The 21,365-nt window shown below is 64.5% G+C and overlaps 2 protein-coding genes across 3 annotated transcripts in view; one reads left to right on the top strand and one right to left on the bottom strand.

The window, feature by feature from the left end:
* Positions 1–11,565, top strand: part of GNAZ (G protein subunit alpha z) — a 28,864-nt gene extending 17,299 nt beyond the window's left edge. For both annotated transcript variants that reach the window (XM_018044404.1, XM_018044405.1), the window contains exon 3: positions 9,962–11,565. In XM_018044404.1, the coding sequence (XP_017899893.1) occupies positions 9,962–10,306 (345 nt within the window). In that variant the 3' untranslated portion in view covers positions 10,307–11,565. The remainder of the gene's footprint in view (positions 1–9,961) is intronic.
* Positions 11,566–12,886: 1,321 nt separating this feature from the next.
* On the bottom strand, positions 12,887–21,110 carry LOC108633255 (radial spoke head 14 homolog). The gene is made up of 4 exons (XM_018044369.1): positions 20,854–21,110; positions 19,468–19,570; positions 16,774–16,974; positions 12,887–13,151 (listed from the first exon to the last, which is right to left on the bottom strand). Exons 1-4 carry the CDS (start codon positions 21,050–21,052, stop codon positions 12,887–12,889), a joined length of 768 nt encoding a protein of 255 aa, XP_017899858.1. The 5' UTR covers positions 21,053–21,110.
* Positions 21,111–21,365: the final 255 nt, after the last annotated feature.

Here is a 21,365-nt window from a genome sequence, read left to right as displayed (position 1 = left end):
GGGGGGGGCCCAGCGTGGGCGACGCCCAGCTTAGCCTGGGAGGGCCTGGATGCAGCCTCCAGGGCCCTTACCCAGCCAGCTCCGCAGACGGGGAGCCCGAGGCTCAGGTCGCCATCGTGGGCCCAGGGCTGGGAGCCAGGGTGCGGACAGCGAGTGGGCCTGGGGGGTTTGAGCGGCTATTGGGGTTGGCGCACCCTAGCAGCACCGACTTTGGAAGCAGGACCCCCTGAGTCCCTGGCGGGGCCGTGACGGCGCCTCCCACCCCAGCTGCAGCAGGCACAGGGCTCAGTTGGCCACACTGTCCCTCCCCGCAGGTGTTCCTGCGTGCTTGGCCCGGCCCTGTCTCTTTGTGGCCCGTCACCCCTCCCAAGGGAGCCCGCGGGGCCGGTCGCACGCTCGCTGCCGGGAGCGGCTGCCAGGGCTCATGGGCCCTGGCCGCCTCCACCTGGGCGCCTCCGGCCCTGGCATCGCCTGGGGCTCCTGCTCCCCCACCCAGCCCTCGTCTCGGCCCCCCTTGGTGGCGGGGGGCATCTGGTCCTCTGCTCGCAGGCTCTGGGCTTCACTTGGGGGTGGGCAGGGCGGGTGGAGAGGCAGCACCCGCGGCGGCCCCCCCCACCGGCAGGTCAGCGGCCCTCCCCTGGCAGGTCAGCCTCCCCAGCGCCTGCAGGCAGCCGGTGGTGGGCATGTGCCCGCTGACATTTCAGCTCCCAGAGCCCCTGCCTCCTGCTCCCTTGGCGCTCAGCGTCTGCCAGAGTCCATCCTCCGCCAGCCGTCAGCTGGACGAAAGGATGCCTGCCGCTCAGAGGGCCTTCCTCCAGCCCCACTGCTCACTTTGGGTCCTTGTGGACTTGCCCCTCCATGGGGGTTGCCTCTTGCCATGACCCTGGAGGCCCCCCGCCTGCCCCCGAGGCCGTCACTGGACACAGCAGGGCAGCTGGGATACACCCCCTCCCTCCACCCCAGGTCGCTCTGCCTTCGCCATGTGACCTGGTGGATTCTGCCGGGGGGTGTCCACGTGTTCTCGGATCTGAGGCTGGGGCCCTCTGCCTCACAGGCGGGTCGGGGTCAGCCTCTTGCCAGGTCTTGGGCTCTGTAGGCAGGGCTGCCCCCCGCTACGCTGCAGCCCCGTCCTCTGAGGCAGTGGACATCACATTAGCAGCTTGAGATCAGCCAGGTGAGAGCGGTGATGCCGCGGACATCCGCAGGTGCTACGGCCACCCGCCCCCCCCAGGTGGATGTTAAACGGCCCCCGCCTCCTCCAGGCAGTGGTTCCCCCATGTCCCTGCCCAGCAGGCTCCGTCTTCAGTGAACAATGGTGCTCGCCACCGGCTCCTCGTAGAGCTGGGCCAGCCGCCCCTGACCCCTCAGCGCCGCCCTGTTCTGGGCCTGCAGCCACACACGTCATTTCTGCTCGCGTTTGCCCTGCTGGGGGACGGCCCTTTGCCAGAGCGGTTCACGCTGTCTGCAGGCAGGGAAATCGATGCTGTGTGCAGATGGGCCGCCCGGGAGCCGGGGGCGCTGCTGCGTCCGTCAGCGTGTTCGTGGCCAGCCCTGGGGTCCTCCCCCGCCCTGGCCCGAGGACAAGCCCCCATTCCTCCCTTGAGGTCACGCGGGGACTGCATGGCGCAGCCTCTGGAGACTGAGACTGGCTTCCGTGGGGCCTGGCAGGGAGGCAGCCCCAAGCAGCAGCCAGGGGGGTCTCCTGCCCCAGAGACCAGCGTGTGGGCAGAAGGGCCCAACATTGGGGGCAGGGCCTGGGGTGAAGCTGGGGGTGCTGGCCGGGGCTCCCCCTTGCCAAGCTCGCCGGGGGCAGCCCCTTGAGGCAGGACCAAGGGGTTTGGGGGGCCTCCCGGGGGAGTCCAGCCCACAGCCTGGTCTTTGGGGTGGCCGTCACAACCAGGCCTCCGTAGCCCCTAGCTCTGTCCGCCCACGTCCCCCCCCAGCGTGTCTGTGCTCAGCGGGACCTCGGGGCAGAGGACCCTCCCAGCTCGCAGCCGCCAGGCCAGTGGGGTAATTAACTTTCTGAGCATGTTTGTCCTGCTCCACACACACACATACAGACACACACACACTCATCAGAGCGGCCCTGGGGCTTAAGACGCAGGTTATTATTCTTTCAAAGGGTTTCTGTGACCCGAGAGCTGCAAGACAGCTCCTGTGCTTACCAAGGACAGGCTGCAGGGAGCAGGCTGAGACCTCCGGGGGGCCCCCTCGGTGGCCTTGGTGCTGACAAAATGTGGGGGGCGGCCCCCGAGGCCCCGCCGGCTCTGACAGCCCAGTGTTCGGGTTAAGGTCTGAATACAGTCAGCGACGCGGAGGGAGTCCCCCCCACAGAGCAGGCGCCCCACCCCGTTCCCCGCACCTGGCTCCCCACTGGACTCGGGTCCTCAGATCTGGAGCTGAGCTCAGCGGGCCCCGGGGGCCTGCCCTGAGTTTCCCTCTGAGGCTCGCCCAGGCCGCAGCCCTGCGCACCTCTGCTGCCCTCCAGCGACCCTGCCAGCAGTCCTGACCGAGGAGGCCCAGGCCTCCTGTGGCCAGCCGGAGGAAACTGGCACGGCGACCGGGCGGCCCGTGCTTGCAGTGCAGCCGCCCCCTCCAGCTCACCTGCCGGAGGATGGGACCCCGGGAGGCAGGAGGGCAGGCCTCGGCCATGAGGGTCCAGCCCCTCCTTCCCACCTGCAAAGCTGGCGACAGGCCTGTGACTCGGGGACAGGACCCAGTTTTGACGTCTGCCATTCCCGGCGCCTGTCTCTGGCACCCGCGGGGCCTGGGGCTCTGGGGCTGGCGCTCAGATGGAGATCCCCGCCGAGCAGTGGAGTGCGGACCCCTTTCCCTGGCCTGGTGTGCTGGCTAGGAAGGCTATGGGAACCCCAGGCCACGTCCTTTCCTCTCTCTCACACGAGAGAGCTGGATGCACAGGTGGGCTGGGCCCCCACGCAGCACGACGCCATCAAGGTCAAGACCAGCCCATCACAGCATGACTGAGCTGAGCCTCGGAGCCCGCTGGTGGCCATTCTGCCGTTCCCCTGCCCCCCGCAGTCTGGCTCAGGCCTGCCAGGGTCAGGCTGCAAGTGCCCCCCGGTGTGGCATCGCCAAGGCCAGAGGCCACCCCGGGCAGGGATGGAGGCGGTGCCAGGCTACGCTGTCACTGGGTGCTCCCCTGATGCCCATACCTAGCAGGCTGGCCAGGGGCCCCGGCACAGGGCCCGTCCCCCCCGGGGCCTCCCAGCCCTGCTGGGGTGGTGTGGGGCTCCAGGGAAGGCAGGGCACCCTGCTGGACAGCCGAGAGCCCATGGGGGCGGGATAACGGACCGTCCCCGAGGGCTGTGGAGGGCCTGGGCGGGGCCCCCACATGCGATTCCAGCCCGGCCCCAGGCACAGCCACTGTGACCCCACAGCCCAGAAGCTTCCTGCCACACTCCTGTTTGCCGACTCAGCCCAGGGAGTGATCCAGGGAGTCCCAGCTGGAGAAGGCAGGTTTCAGGGACCCACCAGGGAGATGGTGACCTCTGAAGGGCACGTCTTGTCTCTCTCAGGGGGACTGTGGCTTGGAAACCAGACACGGGGCCCCGCCCGGCTCCCTCACCCCCTCGCCTCCCCTGGGCAGGGGGCTGCGGGGCTTGGAGCACCTTGCAGGGCGGGGGCTGGGGTCAGCCACGGTGCCAGCATCCTGGGTAGAGCGCCGGCCGCCGCCCAGGCCTGGCCTGCCTTGGCCCCAGGGTCCTCGGGAGGCCCTTGGCCACACGTGGGCGTCCTTCCCAGGAGAGGCTCTGTCTGGCCCTGGCCCAGCCCCACCCCGCACCCCCGCTGATGGAGAAGCCAGTGCTGGGCGGTCATGACCCAGGTGCCTGCTAAGGGCGAGCACTTCTGAAACCGTCTTGTCGGCCCGGGGCAGAGGTTCCCCACTGGGATGCCTCCTCACCCACTGCCTCCGCTCGGGGAGGGGCGGCCCAGGGCTGCAGGAGCCCCGCTTGCTGGGCTGCGTCAGGCAAGAAGGCTGGGCCCCTGGGGTCCCCCTTCCGGTCCCAGGCCGGCTGCTGGCCCCCCGCTGGCCCTCCCGCGGTGGTGGCAATGGTCTGCACGTGGGCCAGGCGTGCCCACACATGCGTCCCGCCACTGGCTAATTTCTCATCGGTGACAGACGCTCGGAGGGTGAGGGGCATGTGGATCAAGCCCGCAAAGTTTAAGAAAGACGAGCGGCAGGCAGGTCTCATTTCAGCCAAAGCCAGGAGGACGGGGCCTTCGAAGGAGGCGTGCTCCCTGCAGGGCAAGGGTGAGGGCATTGGGGGCGAGGGGAGATGATGTGACGGCAGGTGGGACCCAGAGCCTGGGCCTCCTTGAGGCTAGCGCCCGCCCCTGCTGGGCCCGACTCCAGGCGGGGCGGGGACAGCGTATGGGGGATCCGTGCCCATCAGGGCGAGCGCTCCACGCGTGGCCTTGGGACTCTGGGGGTCGACCCTAACTCGTTCCCCGCCCGCTGTCCCCGGGCCCCTGCCCGGGCCCTGCGGCCGCCCGTGGGCTCAGGAGCCGCCACCTCTGGCTCTGAGACCCCGTCGGCCCTTGAGGTTCCGTGAGAGGGGGTCCCTGATGAGTGTGTCCGGCCACTCACGCGGACTCCTGCTGCACGGGTGGGCAGGGCCCCCGCGTTGGTCCTGAGAGCGGGCTGGCAGCCTGCCCGTGTGGCCGTGGGCTGTCCCCGCCTGGCCCCCGCGGACGCGGGGCGCCCCCAGGCCAACGTGGCTGTGGCTGTGAGGGTCGAGCTCGCCTGTCCTGAGGCGCCCCGGTGGGACCCAGGCCGAGCTCCTTCCTGTCCGGGGACCAGGCTCCCTGGGAGGCTGAGGGCGCCTTCGTGCAGACCTCTAAGGCCCCCTACGCAGATGGCCCATCCCAGCTCGCGGAGCCTCCCCGTGGGGGGGATCCGGGACCTGCTCCTGGGGCGGGGGGCGCTGGGCGGGGCGGCAGGGGCAGCCGGCGAGCTGCTCCATCAGGGCCTGAGCACAGCTTCCCCGCAGCCTGTTATCTTGTTTAAACAGCCCTGCTGTTTGAAGGGGCCGGCCTGCCCACACGGTTACCACGAGCCTCACGATTGTTCCTGGAGGGCGGGCAGGGGACAGGCCTCCAGAACACAACACCCCCCCGCCCCCCGCAGAGCCACATCTGTCGATGGCCCCAGGCCTGTGGGGCCAGCGCCCCCGCCCCGCCCACCCCTGCCCGCCCAGGATGCAGGGAGCCACCCTCTGGGGTGGGGGCAGGCCGGGCCCTTTTCGGAGCCCCCTTCTGGTCCCTGGGGGTGGGGGTCCGAGGGCCGTGAGTGCCCGGTGGGCGAGCACACCCCCACCCCCGACTGCTGATCCCAGTGCTGCTCGCTGACCCCCACTCTGACCCCTGACCCGGACCGGGCTGCCTGTCTGCAGGGGGCAGCAGACGCTGGGGGAGGGTCAGGGTCCCGGCAGAGGGCACACGGAGTCGTGGAGTCGGGTCCTGGGGCCATAGCACCGACCCCTGGCAGGACCGCGCTGTCTTGGCCCTGAGTCCCCAAGGGGTCGAGGGCCAGGGCAGCTCCGAGGGCTCGCGGATCCGGGCAGGAGAAGACGCGGTGGGCGGCCTGCTTGCCCCGCTGCCCCCGCCCCGACCGTGGCTTGCAGCCGCCCCCGCCAACCAGCCCCGGACACCACAGGGCTCCGGCGCCCATCAGCCTCGCTAACCCAGTCCTGGGTCCGGGGCAGCCGGCGCCTGGCCCTGCGGGAGGAACACGTCGGCAGCGCTGACTTGATCGGCCTGGGCGCGACCTAGTTGTCTAGCTTTTTCCCCAGGTGCTGGGAGCAGGGTTTAGGGTGTGGGCCAGCGGGGACTGCAGGTGGCTCTGGCTGTCAGAGGCTCTCCCTGGCGCAGAGGGGCCCTCAGCCCAGCCCCCACGTGGTGTAAACGGGGGCCGTGGAGAGGAGCGAGGCCCAGCCTGCGGGGCGGCCGTCGAGGCCAACACGGCCTCAGGGCTCCCTGCAGTAACTGCCCCGTCCCCCGACCACCAGCAGCAGGTCCCCAGGAGGACCGCCCCCTTCCCTGCCCCGTGCCCCGGGGGGCCACGAGGGCTCCTGAACCCCCAGGTGCCCTCCCCCACTGCCAGCAAGTAGATGGTGGTGGACAGTGTCGCCTGGCCGCCAGCCAGCCCGGGCCTCCGTGCCCCTCCAAGAGGGCCGCCTGGCCCAGCCTGAGGGTGGAGGCTGCCTCCCCAGTTGCCGTGGAAATGGCAGGACTGCGCTCAGCCTCCCTGGTGGCACAGACTTGGAGGTGGGAAGGGCCCGAGGGGCCATGGGCGTTCCCAGGCCCCCTGTGGGCAGGCCAGCCGGGACCATGCCTGCCCCGCCCCCCGTCTGCACAGGGCGGTGGTGACTGCACGCTGGCCAGGGTGAGCCAGGCTCATGGACTTGTCCACAGGGGGCACGCGATCCCTGGGACCGGAAGTCTAAGTCGCAGCCCCAGGCCTCCAGCCTCTGCCTCTTGCCGCCTCCTCCCTGTCCCCAGGGGGCCCTCCTGCCTGCGCCCCTCAGCCTGAGGACTGTAGCCACAAGCCGGGCCCTGCACCCCCGAGCACACCCCGCCCCTGACTCACGACAAACTGGAGCCCAAAGGGAAACTCACAGCAGAGGCTGAGAACCTTTAGTGGATTCGGGGTTGGGGGGGATGGGTCGGGGGCAACCCAGGGCTTCAAACCGCCGCGCAGCCTGCGATCCGGGCCCGGTCCCTTTCCTGTGGAGCCCAAGGCCAGGCGGCTGGCAGCCTCTGCCTGCCCCCCTAACCCGCAGCCTCCCAGCAGGGCCCCCAGCACCCCCAGGCTGTGCTAGACTTTTCTGCAGCTTTGCATGGAGACGACACAGCCCACTCTCAGCCATAGGCTGCAGCCCCCGACTTGGGTGACAAGCCTGTCTCCACAACTGCAGGTGCAGCTGACACGGGTCCCCCCCCCCCCCCGCCGGTGCCCCTGCCAGCACCTCGGGACAGACAGGGTGTGAGGCCGGGGTCCACTCGCCCTGTCCTCAGCGGAGGAGACCCGTGCAGCAGGGCTCAGGGCGGGCCAGGGAGGTCCCAGGGGCTCCTCCCACCCAGGGCACAGGGCTGTCTGGGTCTCAGCTGCCTTGCAGGCCGTGGGGGAGGGGGCGGTCAGTGCCACGCTGAGCATGGGCCCCCCCGACGGTCCTGTGGCCAGTAGCGCCCTCACACCCCGAGGACCGCCGGTGCCGCCTCGACGTCCAGCCCCGGATGGACCCTCCCCGTTCGGCCCACTGAGCCAGGTGCCGCCAGGCGTCCCCGCTGGCAGCCCCCGCCCTCGGCGCCCTCAGTGCCTGGCACTGTGGTGAATGGAGCTCATTCACGCCTGCAGACCAGTCTCCCCGCCTGAAAAGCTGGGTTCACGGCTCCCGAGAACAAACACCCCAGCCTGGTCCTGCAGCAGGCAGACCGGGGCCCTCCTGGGCCAGGACCTCGTGCTGGGCTCCAAGGAGCCGAGCGAGCACCGGGCTGCACCCTGCCGCCCCCTCCTGGCCATCAGGTGCCGCCCCTCCCCCCTGCCCCCGCCCCAGGACATCTGGCCTTGCGTCTCCAAGTCAGCACATGATGGCTGCTACAGGCCCTGGTGCCCAGCGCGGGGCCTCTCAGCTTCCCATGGGGGTCCCGTTCTGCCTCCAACCTCTGGAGGAGGGCGGCCGACAGAGCCCCCTTTGCCGGGGGAGCAGCGGGCCTGACACACAGCTGGCAGAGCAGGGTGCTGGCTGCTCCGGGAGGCGGGGGAGGTGTGAGGGGAGCCAGCTTGAGTGGCAGAGGGTGCGGGGATGCTGACGGGCCGGGCTTTCCGGGGCCCCTGGAGGGGCTGTTGGGGTGGGAGGAGGTGCTGCGGGCCCCCACGGACAGGTGGCCAGTGGCCCACACGCCCTGGCCCTCCATGTCCACTCCACCTCCCCCCCCAGAGGCCAGAGACCCCGCGAGCTGGCCAGGGAGGTACCCTCCCTGTGGGGGTGGGCAGGCCCCGGGGGGGCGGGCCCCCGTTCCCTCCTGCCCAGGGGCTGGTCAGACCGCACTCGTGCCAGCGGGGTCCCACCCCCCACCACTGCAGGGTGAACCAGCAGAGCCCCAAGTGACCCCTCGGCAGGCGGGCTGGACGCAGGAGCCGCCTGTCTCCCCCCACCCCGGTGACCCAGCAGGGCCCAGATGCCTGGATATCCCAACAGCTGTTGCCCCTGCCCCGCGCTGGCCCAGCCACCCTGGAGCCCCGCCACACGCAGGGCCCCCCGGCCGCTCGGCCTCCGGTCTCTGGGCTCCGGCATCCGCCCGCAACCAGAGACGTGCTCGGCAAGTGTGTGCTCGGTGATTGGTGAATACGTGCTCCTGGCCGCATCTGTTGTTTATTGTACGTGTGAGATCTGGGGTCGGGAGCACCCTGATTAAGACATCATTCCCGTGAAATGACAGACAGCTCCGCCGCTGGTCCTTTCCATGCGGCTTCCGGGAACCCATTAGCGTTCGTTGCCCAGTGGCAGGCTGTGTTCCTGGACCACCAGCTACGGCGAGGGCGACTCCATCCTGCTCTCAGACACGCTGGGGGCTGGCATCCTGCTTCTGTCTGGGGAAGGATCACCCCCCCAACACACACAATCACCCCCAACACACACACAATCACCCCCCAACACACGATCACCCCTCAACACACACAATCACCCCTCAACACACACGATCACCCCCAACACACGATCACCCCCAACACACACACGATCACCCCCCAACACACACGATCACCCCCAACACACGATCACCCCCCAACACTCATGATCACCCCCAACACACACACACGATCACCCAACACACATGATCACCCCCCAACACACGATCACCCCCAACACACACGATCACCCCCCAACACACATGATCACCCCCCCCAACACACCCTCCCCAAGACCTGACACCAGGCTCTTTCTAACGAAAGCACAGGAAGGGTTTGGGAGACCAGCCTCCCAGGTGGAGCGCAGGGCCTGGAGTCTATGTCTCCGTGGTGAGGGGGTGGCGGGGAGGGGTGCCTTGTCAGCCCTGATACCATCAGACCCTGTACGTCTGAGAGGGCCAGGCCTCTGGGAGATGAGGGCGGCCCCGGGCACCCCCACCCTGGGGCCAGCAGCTCTGCACATCTGCCCCGGAGGGTCAGCGAGCCCGGGGGCCTTGGATAACATTTCTGGCCCCTCCCGGCCTCGGTTTCTTCATCTGCAGAATGGGGATGATAAGGTCGAGGGCGGTCAGCAGGGCGTCCCTGCTCATTGCGCATGCTCAGAACAGTCCTTCGCTCAACAGCTCAGCTCTGGACTGGCCCTGCCCTTGGGACACTCATCTTGTGCGTCTTAAAACACAGGGCAGCTCGCCACCCGCAGGTGTCCCTTTAGGAGCAAGGAGATCAGTTATGGGGGGGCAGGGGGAGCAGGTGAAGGCCCTGGGCTCCTCCAGAGCCCGCAGGCTGCACGCACATCCTTGGTTCTCTTGGGGAGGTGGAAGGGGCCCCCTGGGCCACACTGCGGTCACCGGGGCTCCGGGGGGCCGTCCTCACCTCCTCGGGGGCGGCGGAGGGCTCCTGTGTGTGGGGCACCAGGTGAGCACTCAGCCACCAGGGGCTGGGCTGGCCCAGTTCCGCCCTGGCGCCTTTTAGGAACAGAGGCCTCCTGCACGTTGAGACTCTGTGAGGCCTGATGCCTGGCGGGATGGAGGCTCCCTACCGGCCCACCCTCTGCAGGCGGGGCTGACCACGTGCTCGCTGCAGGGGGCTGTGGCGTGGACAGTCTTCCGTGGGAGGCGGGGGCTGGCCTGTGGGAGGGAGGGGTGGGGGGTCCCCGGCCGGCGGCCCTGAGGTGCGTGGGCCCGCGACCCCTGAGGGGCCGTGCGGGGCCTGCCGGGCCGGCTGTGCTGACCGCCCCCGCCCCTCCCCCAGAGCCGGATGGCCGAGAGCCTGCGCCTGTTCGACTCCATCTGCAACAACAACTGGTTTGTCAGCACGTCCCTCATCCTCTTCCTGAACAAGAAGGACCTGCTGGCGCAGAAGATCCGCCGCACCCCGCTGACCGTGTGCTTCCCCGAGTACAGCGGCCAGAACACCTACGAGGAGGCCGCCGTCTACATCCAGCGGCAGTTCGAGGACCTGAACCGCAACAAGGAGACAAAGGAGATCTACTCACACTTCACCTGCGCCACGGACACCAGCAACATCCAGTTCGTGTTCGACGCCGTGACCGACGTCATCATCCAGAACAACCTCAAGTACATCGGCCTCTGCTGAGGGGCCGGCGGGGCCCAGCCCGGGGGGGAAGGCGGGGGCCGGGGCCGGAGCGCGTCCCCAGCCCGCCCCCTCGGCCCCCGCGGCTCTGCAAACACGACTATACACGGATAGGTTGCTAGGTAGGTAGACACACTTGCGCGCGTGCACACACACACGCACACACACACACTCCCTGCAGACCGGCAGGCTCCCCGCCCGGCTGAGGTCTGTGAAGGCTTGAGGAGCTGTCGCCAAGTCCGCCCCCCAATCCCCAGGCCCTCCTGCCACGTCACTCTGCCTTCCCGACGCGGCCCCGCTCCGCGCGGGGGACCACAGGGCCGGGGCGGCCGGCTCCCCGGGAGGAGACCCAGGGCCGGAGCCATGCCGCCCCCACCGGCACACGCGGGCACCGGGCCCCAGGCCAGCCGCAGCACTGACTGGCCCTCCAGCCGCTCACCACCCTTTTAGATGCGCCTGGGGGACACGCAGCAAGCCGCACGGTGACCCACGTGGCGCGGCCCGCTGGGTTCCCGCTTTTCTCCTACGAGTCGGACGTTTTATAAAACCGAACCCTGGTTTTTTTCCTCTGATATCCTTTGTTTTTCGGAGTGGGGGGCAAATCGCGTGGTGTTTCGCAGAGATACAGAAAATTTCCAATGCAGTTGAATATTCTTTTTTAAACGCAGAGTTTCAAAACCTGTTTTTTCTCCCCCCCACCCCCCCGGGCGGCCCTCCTCGTGTCCTGGCTGCTGAGTGTCAAAGTCGTCACTGGACGCATCTGTCCGTCTGCCCGGCGGTGGCCTCGGGGCCGCGCTGTACATAGGCCCGAGCAGCGTCCCCTCGTCCCTGGTGCGGCCTCCGCTTCGTTTTTCTTTCAGAAAATAAATGTGCTGTGTTCACAGAAAGCCCTTCACCACGGGAGCGGATGAGCAGTAGCTCGGTGTCTCGGTGTGTAAAACGGGAAACGACCTGTGGCTTCTCCGCGTGTGAAGGGATGGGAGGCCTGAGGGGCAGCCGGCCTCCTGTGAAGGCTGGGCCGCCTGAGGGGGGCCCTTCCTGCCCGTGGGGCCACCCCCCGCCACGTGGATGGCCCCGGCCGAGGGCTGCCCACAGAGCCCTCGCTGGGTGGACCCCCTCTGATCCCTTATCCGGGACCCTGAGCCCGAGGTCGGTGCCCAGAGTCGCAGCCGAGGACTGTCGAGGGGGCGCGAGGAGCCGGGGGATGGCGCGAAAGTCCGAGATTGTCTCCTTTATGAAAATAAAATACCCTGAATGAGCCAGGCCTCGTCCCCGAGTCCTCTGTGTGCGGCGCAGGGTCAGGGAGGACGGTGGCCGTGCCCAGGTCCCTCTGCCCGCTTCCTGCACGCCTTTAGAAAAACCATCTGGAGATGAACGTCGAGAACCAACAAGCCCAACAGAGATGGAGGCCCGCCCGCCTGCGTGCCCCGAGGGGCTGCAGCTGGGGACAGTGGGGGCTCCAGCCCAAGCTGCTCAGTCACCTGGACTCTCTCTGCCCTGAAGACACCACGTCCAGGGTCAGAGTCATCCCTGCAGGGTGGCCTGGCGGTGCGGAGCAGGGTCCCCAGCCCAGCACCGGCTGACTCGGCGGGGTGGGGAGCGGCATCGCCGAGGGTGGGAAACGCTCCTCAGGGAAGGTCATCCTCATTGCGCGGGGTCCTCTGGGGTGTCAGTGGTGACCCATTTGACAAGAGGACGGAACGTGCCCAAGGTCGGGGGTGGGGGCGGCGGAGCCATCCTCTCCAGGAGGGGCAGAGAGGGGGCTGGGGGCCAGTGCCTCCCAAGGCCTGGATCTTTGCTCAGCTCTGCCCCCGAACGGCTGCAGCAGGGGCCCGGGGATGGGGGTGCACAGAGCCACCCCAGGGCGCCGTCCCAAACCCAGGACCGGGCCGATGCCCCGAGGGAGGGACGCAGAGTGTGTGCAGGCCTCCTGCTCATCCCCAAGCAGTGGAAACCCCGGGGGAGGCTTTTGTATGAGAAGAACCTGCGAGTTAAGCTGTTGGAGGCTTATTCTGTGCTTTCCTGCCAGCGGGGATAAGAGCCGTAGCCTCACTGTGAGCGTCTTTAACTAAAAGCACACAACTGGAGGGAAACAGAAGGCGTCTGCCTCCTGCCCTGATGCGTTCAAGGAGGCGAGAAGATTCCCTGCGACAGCCTTTTACTCGCTCAGTTCCTCCTCTGACCAGCTGATCCCTGTGCTGAGGGGGCCCAAGACCCACGGCCGGGGCCTCGGGAGTCCCCTCTGCCGGGCAGGCAGGGCTGGGGCGTTGGCGAGGATGGAGCCGCCTCCTCCCGGGAAGGCACGGGCTGAGCCGCGGTGCCGAGAGGCCCAGGCTTAGCAGCGCGGGGGCTGGGACAGGCGGCTGGAGCTGAAGCAGGGCGGCCCTGAGCGGGGAGAGGGTCCGGCTGAGGACGCCCGCGCACCCCACGCCGCGCTCCCCTGGACGCAGCCCCCATCGCTGTCTGGCCCCAAGGAGGGACTCCAGGAAGGCCCGGCCCCGCGCTCGGGACCCCTGTCGGCAGAGCGCCCAAGGGGCGGGAGCGCTTCCCGGGCTGTGCGCGCGCGGGGAGGGCGGCGGCCGGTCACTCGGGCCCCGCGAAGCGGAGCCGCCGCGCGGCGGTGGCCGGTCCTGCGGCGCCCCCTGCCGGCCGCCGCGGGAGGGGTACCAGACACAGCGGCCCTCGCCCGCTCAGCCCCCCGGCACGGGCCCCAGCGAGGGCACGCCCCGGGACACGGCCCCGCAGGCCGGCGCTCGGGGCCCCCAGAAGGTCCTCCCGGGGCGCCCGCCACGCGCCCTGTCCCTCCCCCCTCTCTCCGTCCAGGCTGCCCACCGCTTGCCGCCGACCCCTCCCCAGAGTGTCCCCGGGTCACAGAGGATGAGAGCGCCCAGGAAATCCTGAGATAAAGGGCGAAACTCTGGCCTCCCTGCTCCCTGGGTGAGCCTAGCCCCTGTGAATTTCAGAAAAATTTGCAGGAGGCCATAGAGCGCCTCTGTATTGAAGGTGGGAAGACAGTGTGGGGCTGGTTAAGGGCCTTTTAGCTTCAGAACACACAGAAATCCACTGTGGTCCCTTCTCGAGCTGAGTGTGAAAAGCAAAACCCTCAACTTTTAGAAGAAACCGTGACAGAATGCCTCCATGAGCTCTTAGCACCAAAGTCTTAAATGGCACCCCCCAGCGAAAGCCACAAAGGAGAAGATTGAGGGAAGCTCACTACCATTCCGGTGAATAACTGCCCTTTTTATTAAATACAAAGTAACTGTTTATTCAAATGAACAAACAGTGGAAAGCTATCAGACCGCCTGGCACATGGTGTTTGCATTGTGTGTGACCAGCTAAGGGTAGAATCTGGGAGAAATGAAACACTCCCTTGAATCGATGACGCCGAGCAAACAACTGGACAGAATGGACTCGGGCTCCCAAGAGGCTCTGGCTGGAGAGAAGACACCCCTCTGCCAGCCTGGGGACCTCTGCAGAGCCACAGTCAGCGACAGCTAAGGCTATGCAGCCAGCAGCGTGCAATGAGGGGGCACGCCCGGCCCTCCTGGCCGGGACGGGAACGCTGAGAAGGGTTGTATCTGCAGCCCCATGACACCATCCCCAGGGGAAACCAGCACACGCAAGGTCAGCCAGGCTGGGGCGAGTTTACTGAAAATAACTGTAGGTTCCAACACGGGATGGGCAGGTGGAGGTTGCAGTCAGGAAACAGAGCCCGTGACACACGTCGATACATCCCTAGTCGTGGCATTTGGTGTTTAAAGTACCAGGCAGACACGTACAACAAGATCCACCTATATACAGCTTTTACAACAGGTGAGGCAAGATCTGTATATAATTCATGATAGTGAAAGTCGCTCAGTCGTGTCCGACTCTTTGCGACCCATGTATGGTTCATGGGATTCTCCAAGCCAGAATGCTGGAGTGGGTAGCCATTTCCTTCCCCAACCCAGGGATCGAACCCAGGTCTCCCACATTGCAGGTGGATTCTTTACCAGCTGAGCCACAAGGGAAGTCCAAGAATACTGGCGTCAGTAGCCTTTCCCTTCTCCAGGGGATCTTCCGAATCCAGGGATCGAGCCCAGGTCTCCCGCACTGCAGGCAGATTCTTTACCAGCTGAGCCACGAGGGAAGCTCAGTGTATATAATTACGCCTGTGGTAATATGCAGAGACGTGTGTTGTGGGTGTAGCAACCCACTCTCGGCTCCAGGGAGGGCAGAAGGGAGTATGCTGGGTGGGGGGCGGTGTTGCGGTTCACAGGGGACTGTACCTTTTTCAGCAGAAATCTCAAGCAAATGTGAAGGGTGGTAGAATGTTAAGATTCAGCAAAGGTGGCGGTGGTTCCTGATGCTTGTTATCATTGCCTCTCTGTTCCCCCAAATGCTCACAGAGGTCACAGTAACTTTACGAGTCCTGGGTGAGAACGGCAAGTGCCCTGTCGCCACACCCCGAGCAGGGGTGCCCCGACACGGTGAGCAAAGGTGAAGCTCAGCCCCAGAACTGGTTCCTCCTGGAGACGCCCCGATCGCCCAGAAGCCCTCGAGCGTGGTCGCCCAGGAGAAGCTAGGCAAGGGGTGTTTCAGGAAGACGTGGGCCGGGGTCAGGGGCGGGGGGTCTTTGATTTGTGTGTTTATTCCGCCGTGTTGGGTGGTAGTTGTGGCGTACAGAATCTAGTCACACGCGTGGACTTTGCTGCTCCATGGCACGTGGGATCTTAACTCCCCGACCAGGAATGGAAACAAAAGTCTCCCGCATTGCACGGCAGGTTCTTAACCACTGGACCCCCAGGGTCGTCCCAGAGCGGACTTTTTAAAAAGACCCCCTGGGGTTGTGCCCTCTGGCCGAGCTGCGGGAGGGTGTGGTCCCCGACGGCGGCAGTCGCAGCCCCAGGGCTCTGCTCCGTTCAGCCGGCCCCTCTGTACTGACTGGTTCCCTTGGCCGTTTGTCTCTGGGCCCGGGTTCAGGCAGCGCCCCACTCGGTCCTCGCTGTGGGCGTCCGAGGTGGGGACAGTCCCATCAGCCTCCCTTCCCGATGAGGAGACAGCCTGTCCCGGGGTGCGCGGGGCTCCAGGGGAGAGCAGATGGACCCAGCCCGTCCGACTCCTTGTGCCTGACATCTTAAGGCCTGGGTCAGGCTTAAGGCCCTCCCTCCAAGGCCGGCCTCCTGCCTCTCGGAACGAGCCTCTCATTTACAAACGCTCACTGCGTCACGGGACGGGACGAGTGTCACCCTGACGCAAATCCCCACCCTCTAGTCGCGGTCAGTCAGCGGGTGGTGGTGGGCCTGGACTCATCGGATTAGCAGAAGTGGTCAGCTGGAGGGGTGGTGACCCAGGGGCTGGGGTCTTCCGTCCTTAAAAACGTGCTCCGGTGCTTCTCGGAAGAGGGTGTTTACAGGGCTCTCGTCACCAGGGAGGCACCAGTGCAAACCAGAATGAGACACGAGCACCTGCCCACCAGCGCCGCCGAAAGACCCCATGCGGCACGGCATGGGCCGCCCGGGGCTCCCTCGCACAACTGTGGGGGGACGCATATTGGCGCAGCTCTTTTAGGAAATCATTCCTAGGACCTTCTAAAGCGGGACGTACAGTTGTCTGTGCTCAGCAGTTCTCTGCAAGGCGGATCCCAAAAGAAACGCATACGCGTGTCCGGCGAAAGACAGGTTAGACTGTTAGCGGCCGCTGTATTCTCGGCTGGCACACACCAGAAACAATTCACACATTCTCAACGAAAACCCACATGGGCAACAGAAGGGATAAATAAGCTGTAGTCCCCTCGTACAGCGTGTGTACCGCGCTGCACCGCAAATTGGCAAGAACCAGCCACACGCGACCACACAGCAGCGACAGAGAAGCCAGGGGCAAAACATTAAGGCTGTGTCCACTGGCTCAGGCCAGAGCACGGGCGTGGGTGGCCGTGCCCTCCTCCAGAAGGTCTTCCCGACCCGGGGGTCGAACCCGGGTCTCCTGCAAGCCGCAGGCAGACTCTTGCCTGTCCGAGCCACCAGGGAAGCCCCATGCAAGTTTAAAGAAGCACAGACCAACCTACGGCCTAATAAACTAGAGACAAACTGAACCGGCGACTTTTGGGTGAGGGGCGGCGACTTCCAGGGGGTAGACCCTTGGCACGTTTCTTGATCTGGGCAGCAGCGGTGCCCAGAAGTGGCAGGCTCACTTGGTACAAGTTAATCAAGCGTTCATGTACAACGTCAGCCTTTTTAACAGGTACGAAGGTGAAAAGTGGAAGTGAAGTCCCTCAGTCATGTCCGACTCTTTGCAACCCCCCAGGCTCCTCCATCCACGGGATTTTCCAGGCAAGAGTACTGGAGTGGGTTGCCATTGCCTTCTCCAGAGGATCTTCCCGACCCAGGGATCGAACCTGGGTCTCCCACACTGTAGGCAGACGCTTTACCATCTGAGCCACCAGGGAAGTCCCATTTAACAGGTATGTTGCATCTCAATAAAAGCATGACGTGCTGTAAACTGTGATCCGCACAGCAGGTGCCCGTCGGGGGAAGGGCCCCTGGGCTGCCTCTGTGCCCATGGCGAGCTTACCTGCAGGCACCTGGGCCAGGTGCTTGAAAGCCGTGTAGAGGTTCTCCCGGCAGGCTGGCTGGGGGTCACTCAGCAGGAAGGACAGGGCTTGGATGACATTGTGCTCCAAAAAGCCCTCTCTGGGGAAGAAAAGTCAGATTTAGACATGGCCAAGGCATGAAATTAAAAGACGCTTGCTCCTTGGAAGGAAAGTTATGACCAACCTAGACAGCATATTAAAAAGCAGAGACATTACTTTTCCAACAAAGGTCCGTCTAGTCAAGGCTGTGGGTTTTCCAGGAGTCATGTATGGATGTGAGCTTTGGACTATAAAGAAAGTGAGCACTGAAGAATTGATGCTTTTGAACTGTGGTGTTGGAGAAGACTCTTGAGAGTCCCATGGACTGCAAGGAGATCCAACCACTCCATCCTAAAGGAGATCAGTCCTGGGTGTTCATTGGAAGGACTGATGCTGAGGCTGAAACTCCAATATTTTGGCCACTTCATGTGAAGAGCTGACTCACTGGAAAAGACCCTGATGCTGGGCCAGGTTGAAGGCAGGAGGAGAAGGGGACGACAGAGGATGAGATGGTTGGATGGCATCACCGACTCAGTGGACATGAGTTTGGGTAGACTCCGGGAGTTGGTGATGAACAGGGAGGCCTGGTGTGCTGCAGTCCATGGGTCACAGAGTCGGACACGACTTAGCGACTGAGCTGAACTGAACTGAAGGCTGTGCCCGGAGAGGACCCAATAAGAACCTAGAGGCAGGGGGTCCGCACCCCCCCCCAACCCGCTGGAGCCTGAGCCCGGGCCGGCTGGGACAGACTGCATCCCTGCAGCCTCTGGGGAGAAGGCAGAGGCTGCGGTGGTCCTGGAATCGAGCCCGCCTGAGTTGTGGTGGAGGACTCCGGGCGACAGAAGCCAGAGGCCGACCTCCCTGAGCACTGGGCTGGGCTGACTGTGCTCTCTCCACCTGCCGGACACACACCTGTGCTCCATCCAGGCCCGTCCCTCCAAACCCACGTGAGCCGGTTGTGCTTGTCGTTATAATGACATACGTTCATCAACTATCAGGTAAGCCCATTCGAGGGCTTCCTGGCGGCTCAGCGGCAAAGAACCCACATGCAGTGCAGGAGTCGGAGGAGGCTCGGGCTCGATCCCTGGGTGGGGAAGATGGGGAGATTCCCTGGAGGAGGGCATGGCACCCCTCTCCAGGAGTCTTGCCTGGAGAACCTCCTTGGACAGAGGAGCCTGTGGGCTACAGTCCATGGGGTCGCAAAGAGTCAGACATGGCTGAGGGGACTCAGCATGCTTGTGAGCCAATCCTATGAGAGAAGAGTTGTTAGTTTCTGGGTTTCTCTTTTTTTTTAAACTTCCTTGTCAAAACAAAGTTGAATGCTTTGGAAATACTTAAAAATGAGCGTCTGAAACAGTAGGGAGATGACTGTAAAGATTCTAGAAGGGTCTGGCCTGCAGATTACTTCATTAATGTCTGAGTTCTTGGTTAACTTTAAAGAAGCGAAGCTACTGATTCATGATGGTACAGGCGTGGTTTAAGCTGAAAAGATGACGGGAAACCTGGTCTGCTGGGCACAGGGATTGGCGGCTGCCTAATCATTCAGGGGTTTGGGCTTAAGATGAACTGCGTGGGGAATTCCCTGATGGTTCAGTGGTCGGGACCCCGAGCTTTCACTGCCGAGGGCACAGGTTTGATCTGTGGTGGTCGGGCTTCCCAGGTGGCTCAGCAGTAAAGAACCCGCCTGCCAGGAGACGCAGGAGACGCGGGTTCGATCCCTGGGTCAGGAGGACCCCTTGGGGAAATGGCAACCCACCCCAGTGTTCTTGCTGGGAAATCCCACGGGCAGAGGAGCCTGGTGGGCTGCCGTCCACGGGGTCGCAGGAGTCAGACACAGTGGAGTGTACACGTGACGCTGCTGCTTCAGGGAACACAACTCGCACGGCGGCAAACTCAGACCAAGTGTTGAAGGGGATATATGGTTTCTGTCCTGGCTTTTTTTTTTTTTTAATGTGGACCATTTTTAAAATCTTGGTTGGATTTGTTACGCTATGACTTGTGCTTTATGTCTCCGTTTTTTGGACACCAGGCACGTGTGATCTTAGCCGCCCAACCAGGGACCAAACCCACGCCCACTGCATTGGAAGGTGAAGGCTGAAACACTGGGCCACTGGAGAAGGCCCTCTTTCCCGGCTTTTCTCCCCCTTCGGGCTTTTTAACCATTCCATTTGATTAGCCCCCTCACTGCTGGGCCTGGTCATGCCTGGTGAGGGTCTCCAGGCTGCGGTCGGGCCTAAGAGAGAGCTCGGTGTGAGGCCTGGCCCGGGTCGGCACACAGGAAGTGCCCAGCTGTGCTCTGCCTGAGGTCAGCCTCGTTCTGGGAGGAGGAGGTCACGGGGGTCCCCCAGGTGGCCCGGCCCTTCCCTGCGCCCCGAGTGAGGTGTCCAGGCCTCTCCTCTCAGCGCCTGGGTGCCCACCCCGAGTCTCCCCGACAGTAAGTCAGCTCCATAAGCTGTAACTCCCCGCAGTGACGGGGCCAGGCCCCCGCACCCATCCGCTCCCCTCGTGAGGGCGGCAGCTTCAGCGTGGGCAGGGGCCCGGGCGCGAGGCTCACCTGCCCACGTTGTGGGTAGCCATGACGCACAGCACCTCGGTGGTCTTGATGCGCACCAGGTCGTTGGTGTCCTTCAGCAAGGCTTTCAGGCTCTCCAGGCAGCCTGCGGGGCAGAGGGACCGATGAGTGTCCTCCAGGCTCAGAAACGGCTGACCCGGAAGTCGACGGGTGTGCCGATGTTGGGGTCAAGAGCACCAGGGCTCCACTGCTTGCGGGCGTGGGGACGCCGTGTGGGCGACCGAGTGCTTCAGAGTCACTGTCAGGGCCTCTGGATACCAGAAAGGCTCACCCCAGGGACCCTGTCTCCACACCGCCCCCCGATTTCTGTGCATGCCGCTCGCTGGTGCCAGCCCTCCTGGCCCTCCCCGGGGTTCAAAAGACCCCTTTTATTTGGAGAGACCGGAAGTCAGATTCCAATCTTGTCATCAGCTGTTGCATACCCTTGCAAGGGTTACACCGTGGCACGCCAGATCGAGCGCCTAGAAATCCTGCCTTTTTGTGGGGCGCCCCCTGGCCTCACAGTCCTTCTTGCTGAGACTCCGTTTCTTTTGTGTTGGGCTGAGGAGGCGCCTTCCCTCACCGGGCCAGTGCCACGAGGACTGAGATAAACACGGGCGTGCACATGCTCGTCGTGGGCCCGGCCCGGAGTCGGGCTCATTAAATCACAGCCTTTATTGCCGAAGTTCCACCCAGCCTCTGAGGCCCCCTCTGGGATCAAACTGCTGCTGCTGCTGCTGAGCCACTTCAGTCGTGTCCGACTCTGTGCGACCCCGTAGATGGCAGCCCCCCAGGCTCCCCCGTCCCTGGGATTCTCCAGGCAAGAACACTGGAGTGGGTTGCCATTTACTTCTCCAGTGCATGAAAGTGAAGAGTGAAAGTGAAAAGTGAAAGTGAAGTCGCTCAGTCGTGTCCGACTCTTCCTCGACCCCATGGACTGCAGCCCACCAGGCTCCTCCGCCCACGGGACTTCCGAGGCGAGAGCACGGAGTGGGTGCCACCGCCTTCTCCGGGGATCAAACCTGCATCTCCCACACTGGCAGCTGCCGGGGAAGCCCCATGTATACGGGAAGCTAGGAGTGTGGGGGGAATGGACAGAGATCCCCACCTCTGTGTGGCGTCCGCAGGGCTCGCGCCCAGCTTCCGTGACAGCCTTCTGAACGAGACAGATGAACAGGCCTCTTTGGAGAATGTGTGGCCACCGGGCTGAGTCCTGGCAAGAGGGGCTGACCACTGGTGGCATCCAGCTGAGGACCCACTGACTGGTTGGGAGGGCTGCTGTGAAGGGGCCAGGTCAGCTCCCCCCACCTACCCACCCCCCACCCTCCAGCTGCTCTGCGTCTGTCCCCCCAACCCCAGTCGTGGTCCCTTGGGCTGCGACACGCTCACCGATGCTAATGGCTGTGTAGACGTGCTCGGGGTCATGCATGAGGTCACACAGAGCCATGAGGGCTTTCTGCCTCGTCAGCAAGTCATCCGACTGCAGCTCCTCGTTCAGCTTGGGCAGCGCGCGGCAGCCGTAGGCAATGGCAGCCTGAGTGGGGTTGACGTTGGGGGGAAGGTACGTGGAGATCTTGGCGTCCGCCATCGTCCCGCGCCTCTCGGGGAGACTCTGGAGCTTTCAGAGCAAAGCTCCAAGCAGACAGCTGGTTAAAAGAACCCAGACGTCATCGTCACTGCTACTGTGATCTGGCATTTTTTTACTTCCATTTTACAGATGAGCAAACGGAGACTAGGAGCAGTGAAGGAATTTGTTCAAGGTCACAGCAGAGGTAAGTGGCAGCCCAGACCACAAACTTCAGTGTTCTCCTGATAACTATATAGATTGGGCCTCAGGACAAAGGCATGGAAAAAAGGTAACTGGGTGGGTGGGGGCGGGGGGCAGTGGATAAATTGGGAGA

This window comes from Capra hircus, unplaced genomic scaffold, assembly GCF_001704415.2.
Source record: "Capra hircus breed San Clemente unplaced genomic scaffold, ASM170441v1, whole genome shotgun sequence".
NCBI lineage: Eukaryota > Metazoa > Chordata > Mammalia > Artiodactyla > Bovidae > Capra > Capra hircus.
This window is presented reverse-complemented; position numbering and strand designations above follow the sequence as displayed.

Bases quoted from the DNA above. Each gene is read 5' to 3' on its own strand.
- LOC108633255 (XM_018044369.1), bottom strand. From the start codon at position 21,052: ATGGCGGACGCCAAGATCTCCACGTACCTTCCCCCCAACGTCAACCCC. The intron at 16,975-19,467 runs GTGAGCCTCGCG...TTTCTTCCCCAG, and splicing joins GCTACCCACAACGTGGGCAG to AGAGGGCTTTTTGGAGCACA. The intron at 13,152-16,773 runs GTCATGCTTTTA...CACTCTGGGGAG, and splicing joins CGGATCACAGTTTACAGCAC to GGGTCGGCGGCAAGCGGTGG.